Below are 19,927 nucleotides of genomic sequence, written 5' to 3' on the forward strand. Positions count from 1 at the left end.
AAAATCAACAGCAACATTCATGATTACAATACCAGAAAAAAGAAAGACTTACACTATCCTTTACTTAACCTATCTTTGGCACAGAAAGGGGTAAAATATGCTGCTATAAAACTTTTTGATAAATTACCAGATGAAATAAAATGTCTGACAGACAGCAGTAATAATTAACAAATAGAAATCATACCTTCCTGACAACTCCTCCTATACCATAGATGATTTCTTGAATATGAGTAAATAAATCTAGAGATATAATATATGCATTTTGTGTCATTTAAAGGACTGGGATAGATAATAGAAATATTTAGGTATAAGGCTACAATGCAAAAGTTTCCTATGCGCATTTCTTGTGCCTTTGACAGGTTCTACATCATAACGGTTTTCCATGCTATTGATCAATGGAACATGTCACTAACTTACTAACTTTGACCTGTTCTATAATAAAAGTAATTTCCACTTTACAGAATGTAATCTATAGGACCAATGTAAAAATCAAATCCAATTACATATCAACAAAAATAATCATTGAAAATATAACGTAATTGCAAAGATACAAAATCTAATCACTTAGCAGCAGCAGAACAACACACATATAAAATTTACTACAATATGCTAGCTTTTGGAGCCAGTGGCTCCTTCTTCTTCTGGCAGAAGGGTTGAAGGGGAAGGGAGAGAGGGTGAAGGACAAGGACTGGTGAAGTATATGAGCAGGGGTAGAGATCGTAAAAGTTTTCCAAAACCCAGGTCAAGAGAGACTTATCAGATGGGATGAGAAGCAAAGACATTGTCGGAGAAGGCACCGAACAGGATTTGTAACCCTGAAAGCTTAAAGCTGGAAGATAGGGTAATATGCAAGACAGAGATTACTGCTAAAAATCACACGAGTTAATAAGAGCGAAAAGCTAAGTGCATATTATGTGATAGAGGTGGGAGGGGATGGTGAAAAATAGACAGGTCAGAAAATGAAAGATGTAGAAAACTAAAACGGATTGGAGAAAGGAATAGTTACTGTGAAGGAATGCTGAGATAAAAGATATTAACATTAATTAAGGCCAGGTGGGTGGCATGTTGTAGCACCAGTTCCCTCTGCAGAGCTCTGAGAAACTGGTGCCTGGGGGAAGTATCCAGATGGCATGTGTGGTGAAACAAGGTCACAACTCTCATGTTGTAGAGCATGCTTCGCAATACAATATTGTATATTGCCAGTATACACCCTCTGCCTATGCCCAGTCATTCTAACTAATATCTTGATGGTAGTCATGCTGACATAAAAGACCGAAGTGTTTACATAACAGCAGGTATATGACGTGTCGTTTCACAGGTGCCTCTCCCTTTGGTAGTACGTGTTTTGCCAGTTACAAGGCCAGTATAGGCAGTGGTAGAAGGGTGCATAGCGCAAGTCTTGCAGCGTGGACAGTTATGGGGGTAGGAGCCATTAGGCAGGGAGATGAGTTCAGAAGGAGCCTAGGGTCTCACAAGATTACTGCGGAGATTTGGAGGGAAATGAAAAGCTATTCTAGGTGTGGTGGGTAGACTCTCATACAGAATGGCCTTCATTTCTTTGCCTTGAATACCAAGGCTGTATGGGAGCGAATGTTTGATACACAAAGTATGGCCACTCAAAATTTAAGTACTATTGTTTGTTAGTAGGTTTCATGTGAACAGAAGTGTATAGCTGGCTGTTGTCGAGGATGAGATACGCATCAAGGAAAGCGGCATGTCATTCAGAATAGGACCACGTGAAATTTAACTGGTAGAATGCATTTAGAGACTCCGGGAATTTTAGCAGGTCAGCCTCACCATCAGCCCATATGGCAAAGACGTCATCAATGTATCTAAACCAAACCAGGGGCTGAAGGCTTATGTATCCCAGGAAAACCCCTCCACCTGAGTCATGAAAAGGTTGGCATAGGAAGGAGCCATCCTGGTTTCCATGGCTGTACCCCTGATCTGTTCATATGTCTGCCCCTCAATGGGGGAAACAACTACTACACGTTTGAAAAGCAGACACATAAAAGATCAGAGGTACAGCCATGGGGACCAGGATGGCTCCTTCCTATGCCAACATTCTCAAGGGTCACTTGGTGTGGGCTTTCTCTAGGGCCCATAAGCCTTCAGCCCCTGGTTTTGTTTAGATACATTGATGACATCTTTGTCATACGGACCATAGTTAGTCTGACCTATTAAAAGTCCTGGAACCTCTAAGTACATTCTCCCAACTAAATTTCACATGTTCCTATTTCAAATTCCATGCTACTTACCTTGATGTATATCTCATCCTTGACGAAAGCCAGCTACCCACTTCTGTTCACATGAAACTTACTAATAAACAACAGTACTTTCATTTTGACAGTTGCCATCCTTTCCAAGTCAAGCGTCCCCTCCCATACAGCCTTAGCATTCGAGGCAGACATATTTGTTCAGATGTATACTCTTTACAGAAAAACACCACATTCTCACCTCAGACTTCAATAAACGTGATTACCCCACCAGCCTAGTTCAAAAGCAGATGTCCTGAGCCATTGGATCCAATCACGATACTGCCGATCCCTCCAACTTAGGAGTACACCACTTGCCACTCAGTATTATCCTGGTCTTGAATGTATTAACTGACTACGTCGACAAGGCCATGAATTCCTAAAACAATGCCCTGCAATGAGGCCCAATCTGTCCGAGATTCTGCCCACAACACCTAGAATACTCTTTTGTCGCCCTCTCAATCTCCGTAATATCCTTGCCAGATCCTGTGCTCCTCCCGCACCCATCTCCCTGCCCTATGGTTCCTACCCCTGTGACTGTGCCCACAGCAAGACTTGCCAAGTGCACCCTCCTATCGCCACCTATACCAGTCCTGTAACTTGAAAAACGTATACTATCAAAGGGAGAGCCACCTGTGAAATGACATGTCATATAGCAGCTGTTATGTAAACACTTCTCAGCCTTTTACATCGGCACGACTACCACCAAGTTATCAGTTAGGATGAATGGGCCTAGCCGAGGCTGTGTACTTGCAATGCACAATATCCTGTTGCAGAGCAAGCTCTACAACATGACAGTTGTGACCTCGGTGCCTGTATCACCGCACGTGCCACGTGAATTCTTCCCCCAGACACCAGTTTCTAAGAGCTCTGCAGGTAGGAACTGGTGCTAAAACATGCCAACCACCTGGCCTTAATTTGTGATAAAATCTTTGATCTCAGTATTTCTTCATAGTAACTACTCCATTCTCCACACCATTTTAGTTTTCTATTTCTTTCATTTTCTGACTTGTCTATTTTTCACTATCTCCCTCCCACCTCCAGCACATACAATGCACTTAGCATTTTGCTCTTATCATCTCATGTGTGATGTTTTAGCGATAATCTCTGTCTTGCATATTATCCTATCTTCCAGCTTTAAACTCTAATCTCGTCCGGTGCAGTCCCCAACGATCAGTCCTTCCAGTAATTCTCTCCTGATCTGGGGTTCTGGGCAACTTTACCGATATTTACCCCTTTTCCTAAATCTCGCCAGTCCTTTTCCTTCATCCCTCTTCCTCACCCTTCTGCCAGAAGAAGGAGCCACTGGCTCTGGAGGATAGCATACTGTAATACCTTTTATGTGTGTGCCCTCCTGCCACCACTTGGTGAGCTGAGTATTTTATCTATATAATTGCATTAAAACCCAGTTATATACCCAACAGGGATAAAATTATGACAAGCAAAATGTCAACAGAAGAAGAATGGTAACAGGCTGAAATTTTTATTTTGGAACTTCCTGAATTACACAGTTACCTCTGTTATCAAAACCAATATTTTCAGTTTCGTGAACAATCTGTCAATGATCAACTTTCAGGCATGTTTAAATACAAATTACATTAATAACTTTTAGCTGAACTTGTTTCATTTCAATACAATAAATCATGCAAGTGACTTAGGAAACACATAATTAAGCAAAACTGTCTTTCATAAATCAATATTTAGCAATCACAGTGTGTGAGCACAACCCATTTTCTATTTCCTTACATAGCTGATTTGGTTGAAGAAAGGAGCCAATGCTCAAAAATATACTGAATCACATTATAGCATTATGTTGAACTTCATATTACGTAAATAATTTAGGTTAACAGATGTGTATCACTGAATAGCAGAAACACTGAGTCATGGAGTTCGTGTCTCACTCCAGTACACAGTTTTAATCTGCCAGCATGTTTCATAACAGTCCACACTCTGCTCCAGAGTGAAAATTTCATCCTGGAAACAACTGTCAGGCTGACTCAGCCATGTCTTCACAATATCCTTTCTTTAGGGAGTGCTAGTTCTGCAAGTTTCGCAGGAGAGTTTCTGTGAAGTTTAGAAAGTAGGAGATGAGGTACTGGCAGAAGAGAAGCTATGAGGACGGGTCATGACTCGTGCTCATGTAGTTCAGTTCATAGACCACTTGCCTGTGAAGGGTAAAGGTTCCAAGTTCGACTCTCAGTCCGGAACACAGTTTTAATCTGCCAGAAAGTTTCAAACCAAAGGGTGCTTTGCATTTAGTGCTATTCCAGGATGGCTGTTGTATGAACTAATAATGTTTTAGTTTTTTGTAATACATTTGACAAATGACACACATGCTCGTATGAGTCACAGATGTATTTTTACTTAGGTGTAGTTCAAGAATGCTCTATTTATACAAAATAAATGTGATAGGATTCCGATCAGTAGTCTTGTCTACATCTTTTGAAAAATTAAAACTGATTGGTAAAATTCTACAAGTGAAAAGAAAGTTAATCATTTCAGTTCACCATGTAGGTTTTTAGACCGCAGAAGATACACATTTAATAAATTGCTACAGGCTAACAACAAAGAAAAGCAATGTGGAAGAACACATTCATGTTCTCTCCTGATTTGAAGAAAAACAGAGGAAGTGGTTATCACATATTATGTGAACCTTCTGTAAAGTTTGGAAGGTAGGAGACGAGGTACTGGCACAAGTAAAGCTGTGAGGACGGGGCGTGAGTCGTGCTTGGGTAGCTCAGATGGTAGAGCACTTGCCCGCGAAAGGCAAAGGTCCCGAGTTTGAGTCTTGGACCGGCACACAGTTTTAATCTGCCAGGAAGTTTCAACATATCACGGTATTTGGAAAAAGAATTGGCACAGCATACTAATCCTTATTAATAAAACCACAGTGTGTAACAGTTTATGCCTAAAAGCAACATACTATGCACACATAAATTCTGTCATCAGTTATGGCATAATATTCTAGGGTGCAAATGCTCAGAATATGGAAAATGTGTTCAACCTGCAAAAAATGAGTTACCGGAATAATGACCAAGTGTCACTAAGGGGCCCACTGCATAGAGCTATGTAAAAAACGGCACATTCTGGCAGTTCCAACCGAATACATATTCCAAACTGCAGTTTTTAATACAATAAACAAAGAGCATTATGCAGCAAACAGCTCCATATACGATGAGTAAATCAGATTCAGCGATTGCTTCTACCTGGATAGAATGACTAGAACAAAGACCCAAATCACTATATTTTACCTTGGAGTCAAAATATATAATTAACTGCTAAAGAGATAAAAAACATAAAGGAGATATACAAGTTTAAACTGTATCTTACAGAATATTCACTAAACTATAGTTTTTACTCCATTGTAAAATTATTATTATGGTCGCTGTGATCTCCAGTCCAAAGACTGGTTTGATGCACCCCTCCATGCTACTCTATCATGCGAAAGCCTCATCATCTCCGAATAAATACTGCAACTTACATCCTTTTGAATCTGCTTAGAATATTCATCTCTGGGTCTCCCCCTATGATTTTTACCCTCCACGCTGCCCTCATAATAAAATGGCGATCCCTTGATGCCTCAGGACATGTCCTACCAACCGGCCCCTTCTTCTTGTCAAGTTGTGCCACAAATTCCTCTTCTCCCCAATTCTATTCAGTACTGTCTCATTGGTTACACGATCTACCCATCTAATCTTTAGCATTCTTCCATAACACCGCATTTCTCTTCTTGTTTAAACTGTTGATCGCACATGTTTCACTTCTATACACGGCTACACTCCATACAAAAACTTTAAGGACAGATTCCTTGACATTTAAATCTATGCTTGATGTCAACAAATTCCTCTTCTCCAGAAACGCTTTCCTTGTCCCTGCCAGTCTACGTTTTATATCCTCTCTACTTCGACCATCATCAGTTATTTTGCTGTCCAAAGAGCAAAACTCATCTACTAATTTAAGTGTCTCATTTCCTAATATAATTCCCGCAGCATCACCCGACTTAATTCGACTACATTCCATTATCCTCATTTTGCTTTTGTTGATGTTCATCTTATATGCTCCTTTCAAGGCACTATCCATTCCATTCAACTGCCCTTCCGTGTCCTTTACTCTCTGACAAGATTACAATGTCATAGGTAGATCACAATGTTTTTATTTCTTCTCCCTGGATTTTAATTCCTACTCCAAATTTTTCTTCTGTATCATTTACTGCTTGTTCAATATTAAATAACATCAGAGATAGGCTACAACCCCGTTTCACACCCTTCTCAACCACCACTTCCCTTTCATGCCCCTCAACACATGACTCCCACCTGGTTTCTGTACAAATTGAAAATAGCCTTTTGCTCCCTGTATTTTACCCCTGCCACCTTTAGAATTTGAGAGTGAGCATTCCAGTAAACACTGTCAAAAGCTGTCTACAAATGCTATAAATATATGTTTACCTTTTCTTAACCTATCTTCTAAGATAAGCAGTAGGGCCATTATGGCCTTGCATGTTCCTACATTTCTCCAGAATCCAAACTGATCTTCCCCAAGGTCAGCCTCTATCAGTTTTTCCATTCTTCTTTAAGGGATTCATGTTAGTATTTTGCAGCCGAGACTTATTAAACTGATAGTTCAGTAATTTTCACAGCACCTGCTTTCTTTGAAATTGAAATTATTATATTCTTTTAGAAGTCTGAGGGTATTTCACCTGTCTCATACATCTTGCTCACCAGTGGAACAGTTTTGTCACGGCTGGCTCTCCCAAGCCTACCAGTAGCTCTAACAGAATATTGTCAATTCCCAGGGCCTTTTTTCAACTTAGGTGTTTTCATGCTCTGTCAAATTCTTCGCGTAGGATCATATCTCCCATCTCATCTTCGTTGACGTCCTGTTACATTTCCATAATGCTGCCCTCAAGTATATCAGTCTTGCATAGACCCTCCATATACTCCTCTGCCTTCCTGATTTCCCTTCTTTGCTTAGGACTGGATTTACAACTGTGCTCTCGATTTTCATACAGGTGGTTCTCTTTTCTCCAAAGGTCTTTTAATTTCCCTATAGGCAACATGTACAAGGGTCATTCAATAATTAAAGAGACAAATTGGTCAGGGGAAAAAACTGTTAGCAGGGAAAGTTAGGTACTTTTATTGCTTTAAGTTGGCATCGCTGGGATGAGCCCTGATCAACTGACGTATCAACATTGTTTTGTTTATAACCTCAAAAATACATTTCAAGATGGCGAGTCTGCATGAGACATGCACATTAGTTGAACAACATTCTGTTACTTGTTTTTTACTTGATGAAAACGAGGAACTGTATACTGTAGAATGTGTAAAGTTTATTGTGAAGGTTGTATGAATCGTGCAAATTTTTACAAGTGGGTAGAGCAGTTCAAAAATGGTCGCGGTCCAGTGACTGACAAGAACCATTCTGGCCAACCAGTTGCAGTTTCAACTCCCTCATTTGAAAGTCCAACTGATGACATTATTTGTGTCGACCACTGTGTGACTGTAGAAATTATAGTTGATATGGTTCAAGTTAGTACTGGTACAGTTCATAACATTATTTGTAAGAAGCTGAAGTACCGCAAAACATGTGCAAGATGGGTCCCAAAGGAGTTCACGCAGCAACACAAGGAAACAAGGTTGAGAGTGTGCACAGAGCTAACGGAACGTTATGAAAGAGAAGGTGAGCACTTCCTCAACAAAATTTTAACTTGTGATGAAACTTGGGTTCACTATTATGAGCCACAATCAAAAAGAGAAAGCATGGAGGGAAAGCACACCAACTCCCTGTCAAGAAAAAAATCAAAACCCAAGCATCAGCAGTGTTTTAGGATGCTCAAGATCCAGTTTTTTTGTGATTATCTCAAAGAGCAGTGAACAATGAACAGCCAATACTACTCGCATTTGCTTTTAAACATGGTGAAGCCTGCCATGAGAGAGAGATGTCGTGGATCTCAGAGGAGAGGTGTAATTCTACAGCAAGACAACACACATCCTCATACAGCTCAACTAACCCGTGCAACCACTGACAAAATGGGCTGGGAAGTACTGCCTCATCCCCCTTACAGTCCTGATTTAGCACCTAGTGATTTCCATTTGTCTGGTGAACTGAAGGAGACATTACATGGAAAAAGGTTCCAGGACAACGAAGACGTGAAAAAGTTTGTGGGAAATTGGTTCAAACATCAAGATAAAGATTTCTTTGCAGCCGGAATGAAAAAGCTTGTAGCACATTGGAACAAGTGCATAAATGTCCGAGGGGATTATGTTGAAAAGTAGAAAAAGTATTGTTTTGTAAAAATAAACTTTTTTTCTCCAGACCAATTTGTCTCTTTAGTTACTGAATGATCCTCTTATCTTACTCCTAGTGACATTTGCTTCTATGTCTTTACATCTGTAATGGTTCATTATTACATTTGTCCTTTAGCCATTCCTACTTAGCAATTTAGCACTTCCTTGCTACCTCATTTCTGAGATGTCAATATTCCCTTTTGCCTATTTCATTTACTGCATTTTTGTATTTTCTCCTTTCATCAATTAAATTCAATCTCTCTTCTGTTACCCGAGGACTTCTACTAGTCCTCGTCTTTTTACCTACTTGATCCTCTGCTGCCTTCAATATTTCACATCTCAAAGTTACCCATTCTTCTTCCAGCATATTCCTTACCCCTGTTCTTGTGAACTGTTCCCTAATGTTACCTCTGACACTCTCTACAACCTCTGCTTCTTTCAGTTTACCCAGGTCCCATCTTCTTAAATTCGTATCTTTTTGTAGTTTCTTTAGTTTTAATCTACAGTTCATAACCAATAAATTGTGGTCAGAGTCCGCATCTACACCTGGAAATGCTTCACAATTTAAAATCTGGTTCCTAAATCTCTGTCTTACCATTATATAACCAAGCTGAAATCTTTTGGTGTCTCCGGGCCTCTTCCATGTATACAACCTTCTTTCATGATTCTTAAACCAAGTGTTAGCAATGACGAAGTTATGCTCTGTGCAAAATTCTACCAGGCAGCTTCCTCTTTCATTCCTTACCCTCAGTCCATATTCACGTACTTAATTCCAGTCCCCCATAACTATAAAATTTTCGTCTCCCTTCACTACATTAATGCCACCGGCCTTGCTGCAGTGGTAACACCATTTCCTGTCAGATCACCGAAGTTAAGCACTGTCGTGTTGGGCTAGCACTTGGAAGGGTGACCATCTGCTCTGTCGAGCGCTGTTGGTAACTGGGGTGCACTCAGCCCTTGTGAAGCAAACTGAGGAGCTACTTGATTGAGAAGTAGCGGCTCTGGTCTTGTAAACTGACATATGGATGGGAGAGCGATATGCTGACCACATGCCCCTCCCTATTCACATTCAGTGATGCCTGTGGCTGAGTATGATATGGTGGCCCGTCGGTACCGTTGGGCTTTTCCGAGGCCTGTTCGGACGGAGTTTCACTATATGACTGAATTCTTTTAACTCATCAGACGTTACCTTCAATTTCTTCATCATCTGTGTAGCTAATCTACACATAAACTTGTACTTTTGTGCAAGTGTGGGCTTCGTGTCTATCTTGGCTACAATATGGCATTCACTATGCTGTTTGTAGTAGCTTATCCACATTCCTATTTTTTTTTATTCATTATTAAACCTACTCATGCATTACCCTCATTTGATTTTATATTTATAATCCTGTATTTATCTGACCAGAAGCCCTGTTCCACCTGCCACCAAACTTCACTAATTCCCACTAACTTCAACCTATTCATTTCCCTTTTTAAATTTTCCAACCTACCTGTCCGATTAAGGGATCTGACATTCTACACTCCGGAGCGTGCAACGCCAGTTTTGTTTCTCCTGATAATGACATCACCCTGAGTAGTCCCCATCCGGAGAACTGAATGGGGGACCATTTTACCTAAGAAGACGCCATCATCATTTAACCATACTGTAACGCTGCAAGCCCTTGAGAAAAATTACAGGTGCAGTTTCCCCTTGCTTTCAGCGGTTCGCAGTACCAGCACAGTCATGCTGTTTAGGTTGATGTTACAAGCCTGTTCAATCAATCATCCAGACTGTTGCCCCTTTTTCAGGAACCACACATTTGTCTGGCCTCTCAACATATACCCCCTGTTGTGGTTGCACCTATAGTACAGTTATCTGTATCGCTGAGGCATGCAAGTCTCCCCACCAATGGCAAAGTAAATGGTTCATTATTACAAATAAATAAGTCACATGACGAATTACAAAATATGCTATTGTTATCTGGGCAGCACAATTCACCCCTTTCTGTGTCAAAGTTAGCCATAACCCAGAATAGTGAAGATCACACTTTCTCATAGTATTGTAGCTATGCACATTGCCTTTGCTTACACACACATTTGTGCAATGAATACTTGTTCCCCTAATCACGAATTAGGGTCTACTCCAAAATATGCTGCTACACAAGAGCATCAATGAAAATGGGCATCTTAAGCTAATTTATTGGTGTGCCTACCACAAAAATTTGCAATAACCCTAATAGCACAAGTTCATTTAAATTTACTTACTTTGGCCAGCTGACAACTTGTTTCCGCATAGGACTGACTGTACACTTACAATTAACTACAGTTCGTAAGCTCTACATCATGATCTAATGATGGTATAGTCTAAGTTCATTACATGATCAAAAAAAACTGAAGAGATCGAGGCCTACACAATGTTATTAATCATATTCATTATTACTGCAGATCCCTACCAGAAACTTATTTCCTTCCAAAATAAGTCTTGACTTTTGCTTACGGTCATGCACGTCACTAATACACCCAATGCATGGTTCTCATGTGCATACTGCCCAAGCAAACTACGTTGACACTCAGAGTGGTAGGTGATGCGAAGGACCGTACATGGGAAACGTCTTTACAGTAGCTCCCATCAGTCACAGCACCGAGTGTAAACTTAATTCGTGCAGACAATACATTTACTGCTCGTCATACTGATCTGAAGATGACTGATACCACAAACCCCCTCCCTACAGTTGAAATATGTAACGCACATATGTCTAAAGTAATTATATCTGAAAATAAAAACTGTGTTATCATGTGGCAAACAGAGAGAAAAAAAAATTATAGCAGAACCATGGCTGGTGCAAATTTAGGGAAGAAATAATGAGTAGTGGGAAGAGCGTGATAGTACACCCAAAATTAAACCAGTGGAAAAACATAATAATGCAGCATACAATTAGAAACTGCATAAATAAATTCATAAATATGAAGTTCCTTACTGTGAATTGCTATACTTGTGAAACTAAAATAATTTACAATCTCAGTAGAGTGAATGTATCTCCACATTAGATAGCTGTTATATTTGCATGGGTGTCACACCACTGAAAACATCAAAAATGACCAAATGCTTATAGCAAATTGATCTCTGCTGCACAGTGAAAATAGATTTAAATTTTAGGCAGTTTTTATTTCACAATGTTATGCTAGAGTTACATATTAATGGGCTATGATTCAGATACGCCATTTATGAATTGCCTTCTTTTGTTCGACTGCGGGAGATTAAGTTGTGGTTTGCGACACTTCATTTCCGCTGCCATGTAGGCCCATTAGTGTAACCTTGCATTCTGTTACGTACTTTATTCAGAAACTGTATAAGAAGGCAACAAAATCTACGTGTACATAAGCTATCAACAAGAACGCAGTTACCGCGTAATAGTCGTCATTTACGCGGAAATCCAGAAAACCTTACAATACACCCAGGTAATCAAGCATGCCGTTCCACGACGGTATATTGACGCTAAGAAATCGGTATAAAATGCGTTCCAATGTCGTTTGCCAATTTTAGTAAGCTAACGAAAAAAGCCCTAAAATACGGGGATAATATATTGCTTACTTTCAGCGTGAAGGTGTTTCTCTGAGCGGAATTTGTTTGGCACGCACTATTACCAATAACTAGACGCACCATGTCACATAACTATGAGACAGCAAAGACGACAGTGGCAAACAACAGGCTAATAACAAACAACGAAATATACTCCTGTACAAATTTACTAATTAACAGAAGTTCACTATCGCAGAGCGCTTATCGTACGGCAATACATATCGGCAGAATTCGTACACAAACCATATTTGTTTATCCCATCACCAATATTACCCAGTCAGTCACGAAGATGGGGACAATTTTAGCCTAAACTATACTACACTTAACGTAACAGCATACATATTTTTAATAAACTACTAACCATCACGAGTCGCCATGTCCATGACAAAGAAACTCCAGGTTTAGATGATACACGAATTTAGAGGTCTGGACAGAACGAGACAATAATTTTACGGCTACTCTTCTTTTTGCATTACGTGGGAACTTAAGTATTCAATAAGAACTCACAACATTTAACACGTCAAATTTTCGAAAAACGAAACACACACAAATTCTAGTCCAAAGACTACCCAACACACGCTGCTAATCAAACCAACGTTTACATAATTTATGAATTTGCAACACTGATGTTAAGCGCGCTGCACGCATGTGTTAAAGATTTAAGTAGAATATTAAATTATCTTATAAATACTTTTCCTTCTACTATTAACTCTAGTTATTCCTTTCATACAGCGCATCGTAAGACAAAACTGCTGCAGCTCAAAGACCTAAGTTAGTAAACATTTATTTTGTTTTGTTTTTAAGAACTTGCCCGCAAACGATATATACAGTGAGTTAATAGAATGTTTCTCAGTTAGTAATATTATTATTCTTTGTCAGACGCTGTGTTATATGGCGAAGATTTTTATTTTTACATCCACAAACAATCCTTTCAGTCTTCGCAGTAATACATCAAAACAATCAATTTTCTTACAACAATGTTATCAGTTATTTCTTTAAATTAATGTTTTACTGGGCACCTACGTAAATGGTCGCCGTTTGTGTCATACATTGCCCACTAGAAATTCGTAATAAGATGAAGGATCTGAAGCACCTCATGTGAGGCATTCAAATGAAATTTTACGGTAGCGGCTGATAGCTGATTATGACACATAATTTGTAATAAAATTATCAAAAAGTTCCACATGTTAATCAACGCTGGTGAGCGATGAGATTTGTTCTTGAAATGTTGCACATACTACAGCTACGATAAATGGAAATGTCGTGTGGCTAGGGCCTCCCGTCGGGTAGACCGTTCGCGTGGTGCAGGTCTTTCGATTTGAAATTCGATGACCATAAAATCATTTTGAAGACTCTAAAACATTATAATCAGCAATTTTTTGATCGTAATAGTTTTCAAAAGCTATGAGAGATGAAAAATATGACATGTCGCTTTAGTGACGAATTTAAACATCCCTTTTCAATACAATCTGTAGAGTGATATGTTCTGTAAGCTTTATCGCAGAGATAGTATTGCACGATTTGATACGCGGTTATCAAATACAAGTCATACAGTATATGTTGTCTGTACGTAAGAAATAGTGCGAAGTTCAAGGTACATGGTGAAGAATTTTCTGCATAATGTCAAAGGCAGTAACATCAGATGACAGTCCTAATGATCCGAACCCACTAACTTTTACTGAAATTGAAATACCTGTTCCTTGGGGCAAAATTGCAGGTAAATTATTTAGATACTTATATGTACGTACAGATATCACCGCCTGGAAAAAAGGTAGACTGTAGTATAAGTAGGCTCGTCCCTCAGTAATTTTACATCAAAAGAAATCCGTTTTCATGTCATCAGACCTTTGTTTTTTTCAGCGATGACATGCGGCGATTCTTCCAGTCATCCCATTTTATGTCTGCATGGCTTACTGGATAATAGCGCGTCATTTGATAGACTCATGCACGCATTATCACTGAAATCACATTTCTTTGTAAGCATTGATCTCCCTGGCCACGGAAAATCATCACATTTGGAGCCTGGGACACAATATCGTTTCCTGGATTTTTTGACAGTTGTTCTGAGGATTAAACAGTACTTTCAATGGGAAAGGTTTTCTATTATAGGACACGAAATGGGAGGACTCTTAGGTCTTTATTTTGCAGCATATTTTCCTAAAGCTGTTGAGAAACTTGTCGTGCTGAATCCAGTGTGCTATTTGACACGAAACAAAGACCAAAGCCAACGATTTATAAAAACTGCTGAATCTGCTTATAAAGTGCAGCATCAACCCAAAGAAATTACTTTTACAACGTTGACTGATGCACTGGATTATATTTTAAATTTGCGGAAGACTAAATTGTCCAGCGAATTACTTCCAGTTTTACTAAGAAATGTCTACCCTGTTGGTAACATGTATATGTTGTCCATAGACAGTAGAATTAGTGCATTAGAATTCCCAGTAATAAGTGAGAAACAGTTGTATCAAATTTTTAATAAAATAACATGCGAGCTTTTTATCATCACTTCTTCAGATAAAAGAGAAGATTTTAAAATGTTGCCAGTTGCTTATTTTACCCGTTTATTTAAGAAAAACTGTGTAAGATTTGGAACCATCACATTAAAAGGAGACACTGATCTACATTTACACAAGCCAAAAACAGTTTCGTCTCAAGTACGGCAATTATTTTTGGACTTTAGGTCATCTTTATGAAAGTTTCAATATACCTATCAATGTGAACTGTAAATTCAAAACACTAATGTGGTGGTTGTTATGATCTATTGGTTTACCGGAATATAGAGTCAAGGTGATCAGATTTTAACTTGACAATAGTTATTCAGCTGTAAAGACACAAAAATAATTAAGTTATATCAAATTACATTGCAGCAAAGGTTTGGGGAGCCGCAGACAATATACCACTTCTTGCTGTGCATGGACTTCAAGACAACGCTGGGACATTTGATCGCCTTGTGCCCTTTTTGCCAAAACATTTTTACATAGTTTGCATAGATTTACCTGGTCATGGTTGTTCATCACATTTTCCATCTGGATTTGTCTTGCATTATATGGATTATATATTGTCTGTTAGGAGGGTTGTTGATTTTTTTAAGTGGAAGCAGTTTTACTTCTTAGGACACAGCTATGGTGCACAGTTGGGTGCTTATTTTAGTGCATTCTGGCCAGAACATATAATCAAACTTGTAATGTTGGATGCAATATCTACATTTGTGTATTCAGACTTTATGGATAGATTTCCTGTCAGTTCTTCCCGACTATTGAATATGGAGAACCGAATTGCCAAGAAACAACCCCCTGCTTATAGTTTTGAGGAAGCATTACAGAGAATGTTAGAGAGTAGAATTAGCAAATTAACTGACGATGCTGCTAAAACTCTAATTATGCGCTCACTTGTCAAAAGAAATAATGGTGTTGGATTCTCAACCGATCAGCGGTTAAAATTTGCTGCTTGGGTACCGTGGGGTCCTGAGCAAAATGTAAATATCTTACAACGGATCAGATGTCCACAACTCATTGTGTTAGCATCACAGTCACTGCCAATATTGAGCCAATCATTCAGTAGAGAAATGAAAATGTTCAGGTCAAGAAGAAATTTCACTTGCATTGTTGTCGATGGAAATCATGACGTTCACAATAATCAACCTGAAATAGTGGGACCAATTGTAACAAAATTTTTTACTGCAGATAAGAGTTCCTTGTAATGTGTGTAAATGCTCGGAATTGTTCTATTGTGAGCAAAATATTATAATTCATATATGTATCTATTTTCAAAATCAGTATTACTATAGGTAAACAAGAAATGGTTTAATTTTGTATATATTATTTGTATTTGGGTCACAGAATGAGTGCTGTGTGTCATGTAAATACAAGTAAAATAAAATGATGTACTAATGGTACCTGAACTAATATTCTGGTGATTTTTTTATTTATTTCCCCAATGTTTACTGCATGCTATTGTTGCAAATGCATATTTACTTGATTCATCATAGGATCAAAAATGAAAATTTGCTCTATGGTAGGCACACAGCTATTTATTTACATTTCACTTTCTTTTGGATTCACACATGTACTTTTCAAAATTTCATAAATACATGCAGTCTTGATTACATGTTAAATGATTTAGTGAAAGAGTTGCCTGGTATACAAGTCACATAAGCAATGTTCAAACATCTTGAGTTAGGCTGCACTTACCTGGTTCATTACCTCATGTGACTTTGTGTAAAAAGCATCCAACAAGGATATTTTATATCAAAACAAATAGGTGTGTTTTGCTACTAGGAAATGCTCTATGTACACACTCAATAACTTGCCAACTGCTGCTTCCCTTAAATGTCCCTTGACACACTTTCTGCAAGTTACAGATAATCTTCCACTGCTCGTATTTTGTCCTCTTATGGCTTCAGAATTCCAAAGTGCATATTCCACACCTGTCAAGAAATAGATGTCCCGCACCATGCTTTGCCAGTCACCTGGCATACCTCACTTACCCACTGATCGGCCACAAATGAATGCCTCCCCTCCCCTTGTGAATCAATACCACCCTGGCTGGAGTACCTGAATCACGTTCTCTGTCAGATTTTCTGCTGCTCTTTTTCAAGCCCTGAAATCCTCTCCACCATCCATCCTCCCCAAAGTGGTATTTCGCCACTGCCCCCCCCCCCCCCTCATGCCTATTCAATGCCCTTGCTTATTCCTATTCCATCACTGCGCCCAATCCCTTGTCCTGTGGCTCATGTCACTGTAAAATACCTACTTGCAAGAGCTGTCTTATATGTCCTCCCACTACCACCTACTCCAGTCTTGTCACCCAAGAAGGTAGTACAGTGTTTAGCACATTGGACTTGCTTCTGGAAGGACAGCAGTTCAATTCTGTGTCAATCCATCCTGATTTAGGTTTTCCGTGATTTCCCAAAAGTGCGCAGCTGATTTCATTCCACATTCTTTTGTAATCAGAGCTAGTGCTCCACCTCTAATGACTTCACTGACGATGGGATGTTAAAGTCTAATCTTCCTTTATTCTTTTCTATGCTGTCGCTGGCATTTCCTTCCTTATCAAAGTTACTTGTGAAAGGAGCCATGTGGTCTACCAACATAGCTGCAAATACTGTGTGGCATTTTACATGGGCATGACCATAACAAGCTGTTTGTTCGCACGAATGGTAATCACCAAACAGTGGCCAAAAGACAGCTGGACCATCCTGTAGACATGGTGTGCTTGACTTTAGTTGCTTCACAGTCCGTGCCATCTGGATTCTTCCCACCAACACCAGCGTTTCTGAATTGCACAGGAGGGAACTCGTCCTGCAGCGTATCCTTTGTTTTCTTAACTCCCCTGCCCCCCCCCCCCCTCCCCCCTTCCCCAGACAGCACTACAGCATATTCCACCACCTCTACCTTGCAATCCCTCCTCCATCTCACATCATGCATCTTCTGTGTGGAAGCCATTGTCACTATTCAGTGCAATCAGGTGTCTATGTCTGGAAGTGACAGTGGCTGTGTGTGTGGAGTTGTGCATTATGAATGTGTGTGTGTTTCCCTAAGTCTGATGAAGAACTTTGATAGCTTAGTCTGCTTTTAAACGTGCCTGTCTGCCACTCATTGCCTCATTTATGTGTGAGTAGCAATCTGTCCGAATTCATATTGTTGCTATTCTGTTTCGTTATTTGACATGTACTGCTCTAGGAGCTGTCTCATTGAGTAAAAACAGTGATGCCATGTAAGACTTCATGGCTTTACTGAATTATGTATTGCCTTCAATAGAGTTTATACTTTGGGGGACTTATTAAACAGCTGAAGGCTGGAACATTCCCTTTAAACAAAGTAGTGTATTAGTATATGACACATGCAGATTTGAGTTTATTCAATTGTAAAGTTTGTGAAGGTCACTGTTTTCCTTTAATCTGCATTCAGTTGATATTGTCTTTTTAAGAATTTGATGATCACAAGAATGTATAAGCAAAGCAATGATAACATCTCCACCTTGTGTGTGTGTGTGTATAGGTATGCAAAGTACTCATTTTTGACAATCTTTTCTTCGCTTCTCATTATTACATGCTTGTAGTACGCAAAGGCATAGCTATCAGTACATATTTTGTCATTTACTTGATCAACGTATTCATTCCATTTCAGATTATCTTTTAGTTGTACCCCAAAGAATTTAAATTCTTTGTTAGTTTTAATTGGTTGCTTGTAAACGTTTCCAGATGGTTGAGATGGGTTTGTGTTTTTGTTTGGTGTTAAAAGTTCATGAAACTGTCTTTTGCCATTTATGGTTATTCTGTTGTTTACAGTGCAGGCGTTACCTTTTCCAGTAGCCAAGTTCACTGATTTCTGTGCTGTTGCAGTGTCATACACTTTGAGAAGCAGTTTTCATCCACAAATATAATCGTTTTGTGAGCTTCTAGATTCAGGCTTCAGTCATTAACATTCAGGAAAGTAGCAACAGTTCCAACATTAAGCCCCAAGGCACAACTTGCTTGACACTCCCACTCTCACTTTCAGATATAATTTCAGTTGCCGACTTAAGTTGGTTGTCTGTTTACATCATACAGACCATCTGTAAGTGAATGCTTAAGAATGATGCAATTGATTCGTCTTCTAATACCATCTGTCCAATTTTTATCAGCAATATTTTGTGACCACTTTATCAAAAGCCTCTGACCAAGTTAAAAATATGCCTGTAATGGGTTGTTTCGTATCCAAGAGATTTAGTATTGTGTTAATGCAGTAATAAACTGCTGTTTGTATTAAATTTGTTTTGCCTAAAACTCTGTTGATATATAGTCAGCATATTCTTTTTATCAATTAAGCTCATTAGCTTTTCGTACTTAATTTTTTCATTCATTTTAGATAAGCATAGTGGGAGTGTAATAGGTTGATAATTGTTCATATCTTTTTTCTCAAAAATGGTATTACTTTTGAGATTTCCATTGCCTCTGGGATAGCACTTGCTTGGAAAGAAAAGTTACAGAGTTGGATTGGATCAGCAATAGTGTGTATGCAGTTCTTCATGACAGTTGCATATCATCAGTCCCAATAGCATAAAAAGATTTTAATCCTCCTAGGGCTTTTATATTGATTTTAAGTCCCATAGTGCTCAGAGCTTTTATATTGTCTTTGTGACTGCACTAATGAATATTGATTTTTTGCTTGTGTGAAGTGAATTTTCTGATTTACTATTTCATCTGTTGTATTTCGGTTATTTTTCACAATTGTTCAGGTATGTTTGTACAGAATTTGTTGAATGTGGTCACCAGAGCTCAGAATTAGTTATCATTTCATTTCTGTGTTTAATTCCTATATTTGTATGCATTCTTTGTTTCACCCTCTTCTTATATTTTTTCACACTGCTTTTACTTTGTTGTTGGATTTGTCAGTGTGCTCATCGTTGTGCATCCTTTCAGTATCATTACTTAGTTTGCACAACTTATGAAATATTCTCTTATTCTGGCAGAATGTTTTCATTCCACTACTTCTGTCTCTGGCTGTCATTTAAGCTAATTGTTATTTAATGTTATTGTTTTTCATGTAAATGCTCTTTGGAAGCAGCAAACTATTAACTCTGATTCATACGCCACTAAACCTAGAGTGAGCGGTTATTTGGAACAGGAATGTGAAAGAAAGCTACCCAGGTTTCAACTGAGAACCTCTATGGCGACCCTAGAAGAACTGTGACAAGCAGCGAAAGTATGTGATGATTCTAAATCAGTACTCATATTTCGTTACATAGGAAAGATTCCAAAAATTATTTTAACAAGTGTTTAGGAATATTGCTTATTTTCCAAATCCATTCTGACTAGAGCTAAAACTTGGAGCAAGCCGTAATGA

General features: G+C 38.8%; 2 protein-coding genes across 6 annotated transcripts in view; one reads left to right on the top strand and one right to left on the bottom strand.

Moving 5' to 3' along the window:
- LOC124619931 (polycomb protein Sfmbt-like) overlaps positions 1–12,749 on the bottom strand; it is a 297,358-nt gene extending 284,609 nt beyond the window's left edge. Inside the window, exons 1-2 of one of the 4 annotated variants that reach the window (XM_047146576.1) lie at positions 12,606–12,687; positions 12,460–12,524 (exon numbers count right to left, since the gene is read on the bottom strand). In XM_047146576.1, coding sequence (XP_047002532.1) covers positions 12,460–12,481 — 22 coding nt within the window. In that variant the 5' untranslated portion in view covers positions 12,482–12,524; positions 12,606–12,687. Of the gene's footprint in view, positions 1–12,459 lie in introns of all 4 variants that reach the window. The other 3 variants (XM_047146574.1, XM_047146575.1, XM_047146577.1) reach the window with 3 other exon arrangements.
- Positions 12,750–13,366: 617 nt separating this feature from the next.
- LOC124619932 (serine hydrolase-like protein) lies at positions 13,367–16,006 on the top strand. 2 transcript variants are annotated; one of them, XR_006980166.1, is made up of 3 exons: positions 13,367–13,815; positions 13,959–14,888; positions 14,969–15,102. XR_006980166.1 is itself a non-coding variant. In XM_047146579.1 (2 exons), exons 1-2 carry the CDS (start codon positions 13,719–13,721, stop codon positions 15,799–15,801), a joined length of 930 nt encoding a protein of 309 aa, XP_047002535.1. In that variant the 5' UTR covers positions 13,385–13,718; the 3' UTR covers positions 15,802–16,006. The 2 variants fall into 2 exon arrangements, 1 of the variants encoding a protein (XP_047002535.1); XM_047146579.1 differs by lacking the exon at positions 13,959–14,888 and having other exon boundaries at positions 13,385–13,815; positions 14,969–16,006.
- The last annotated feature ends 3,921 nt before the right edge of the window (positions 16,007–19,927 follow it).

This window comes from Schistocerca americana, chromosome 6 (assembly GCF_021461395.2).
Source record: "Schistocerca americana isolate TAMUIC-IGC-003095 chromosome 6, iqSchAmer2.1, whole genome shotgun sequence".
Classification (NCBI taxonomy): domain Eukaryota; kingdom Metazoa; phylum Arthropoda; class Insecta; order Orthoptera; family Acrididae; genus Schistocerca; species Schistocerca americana.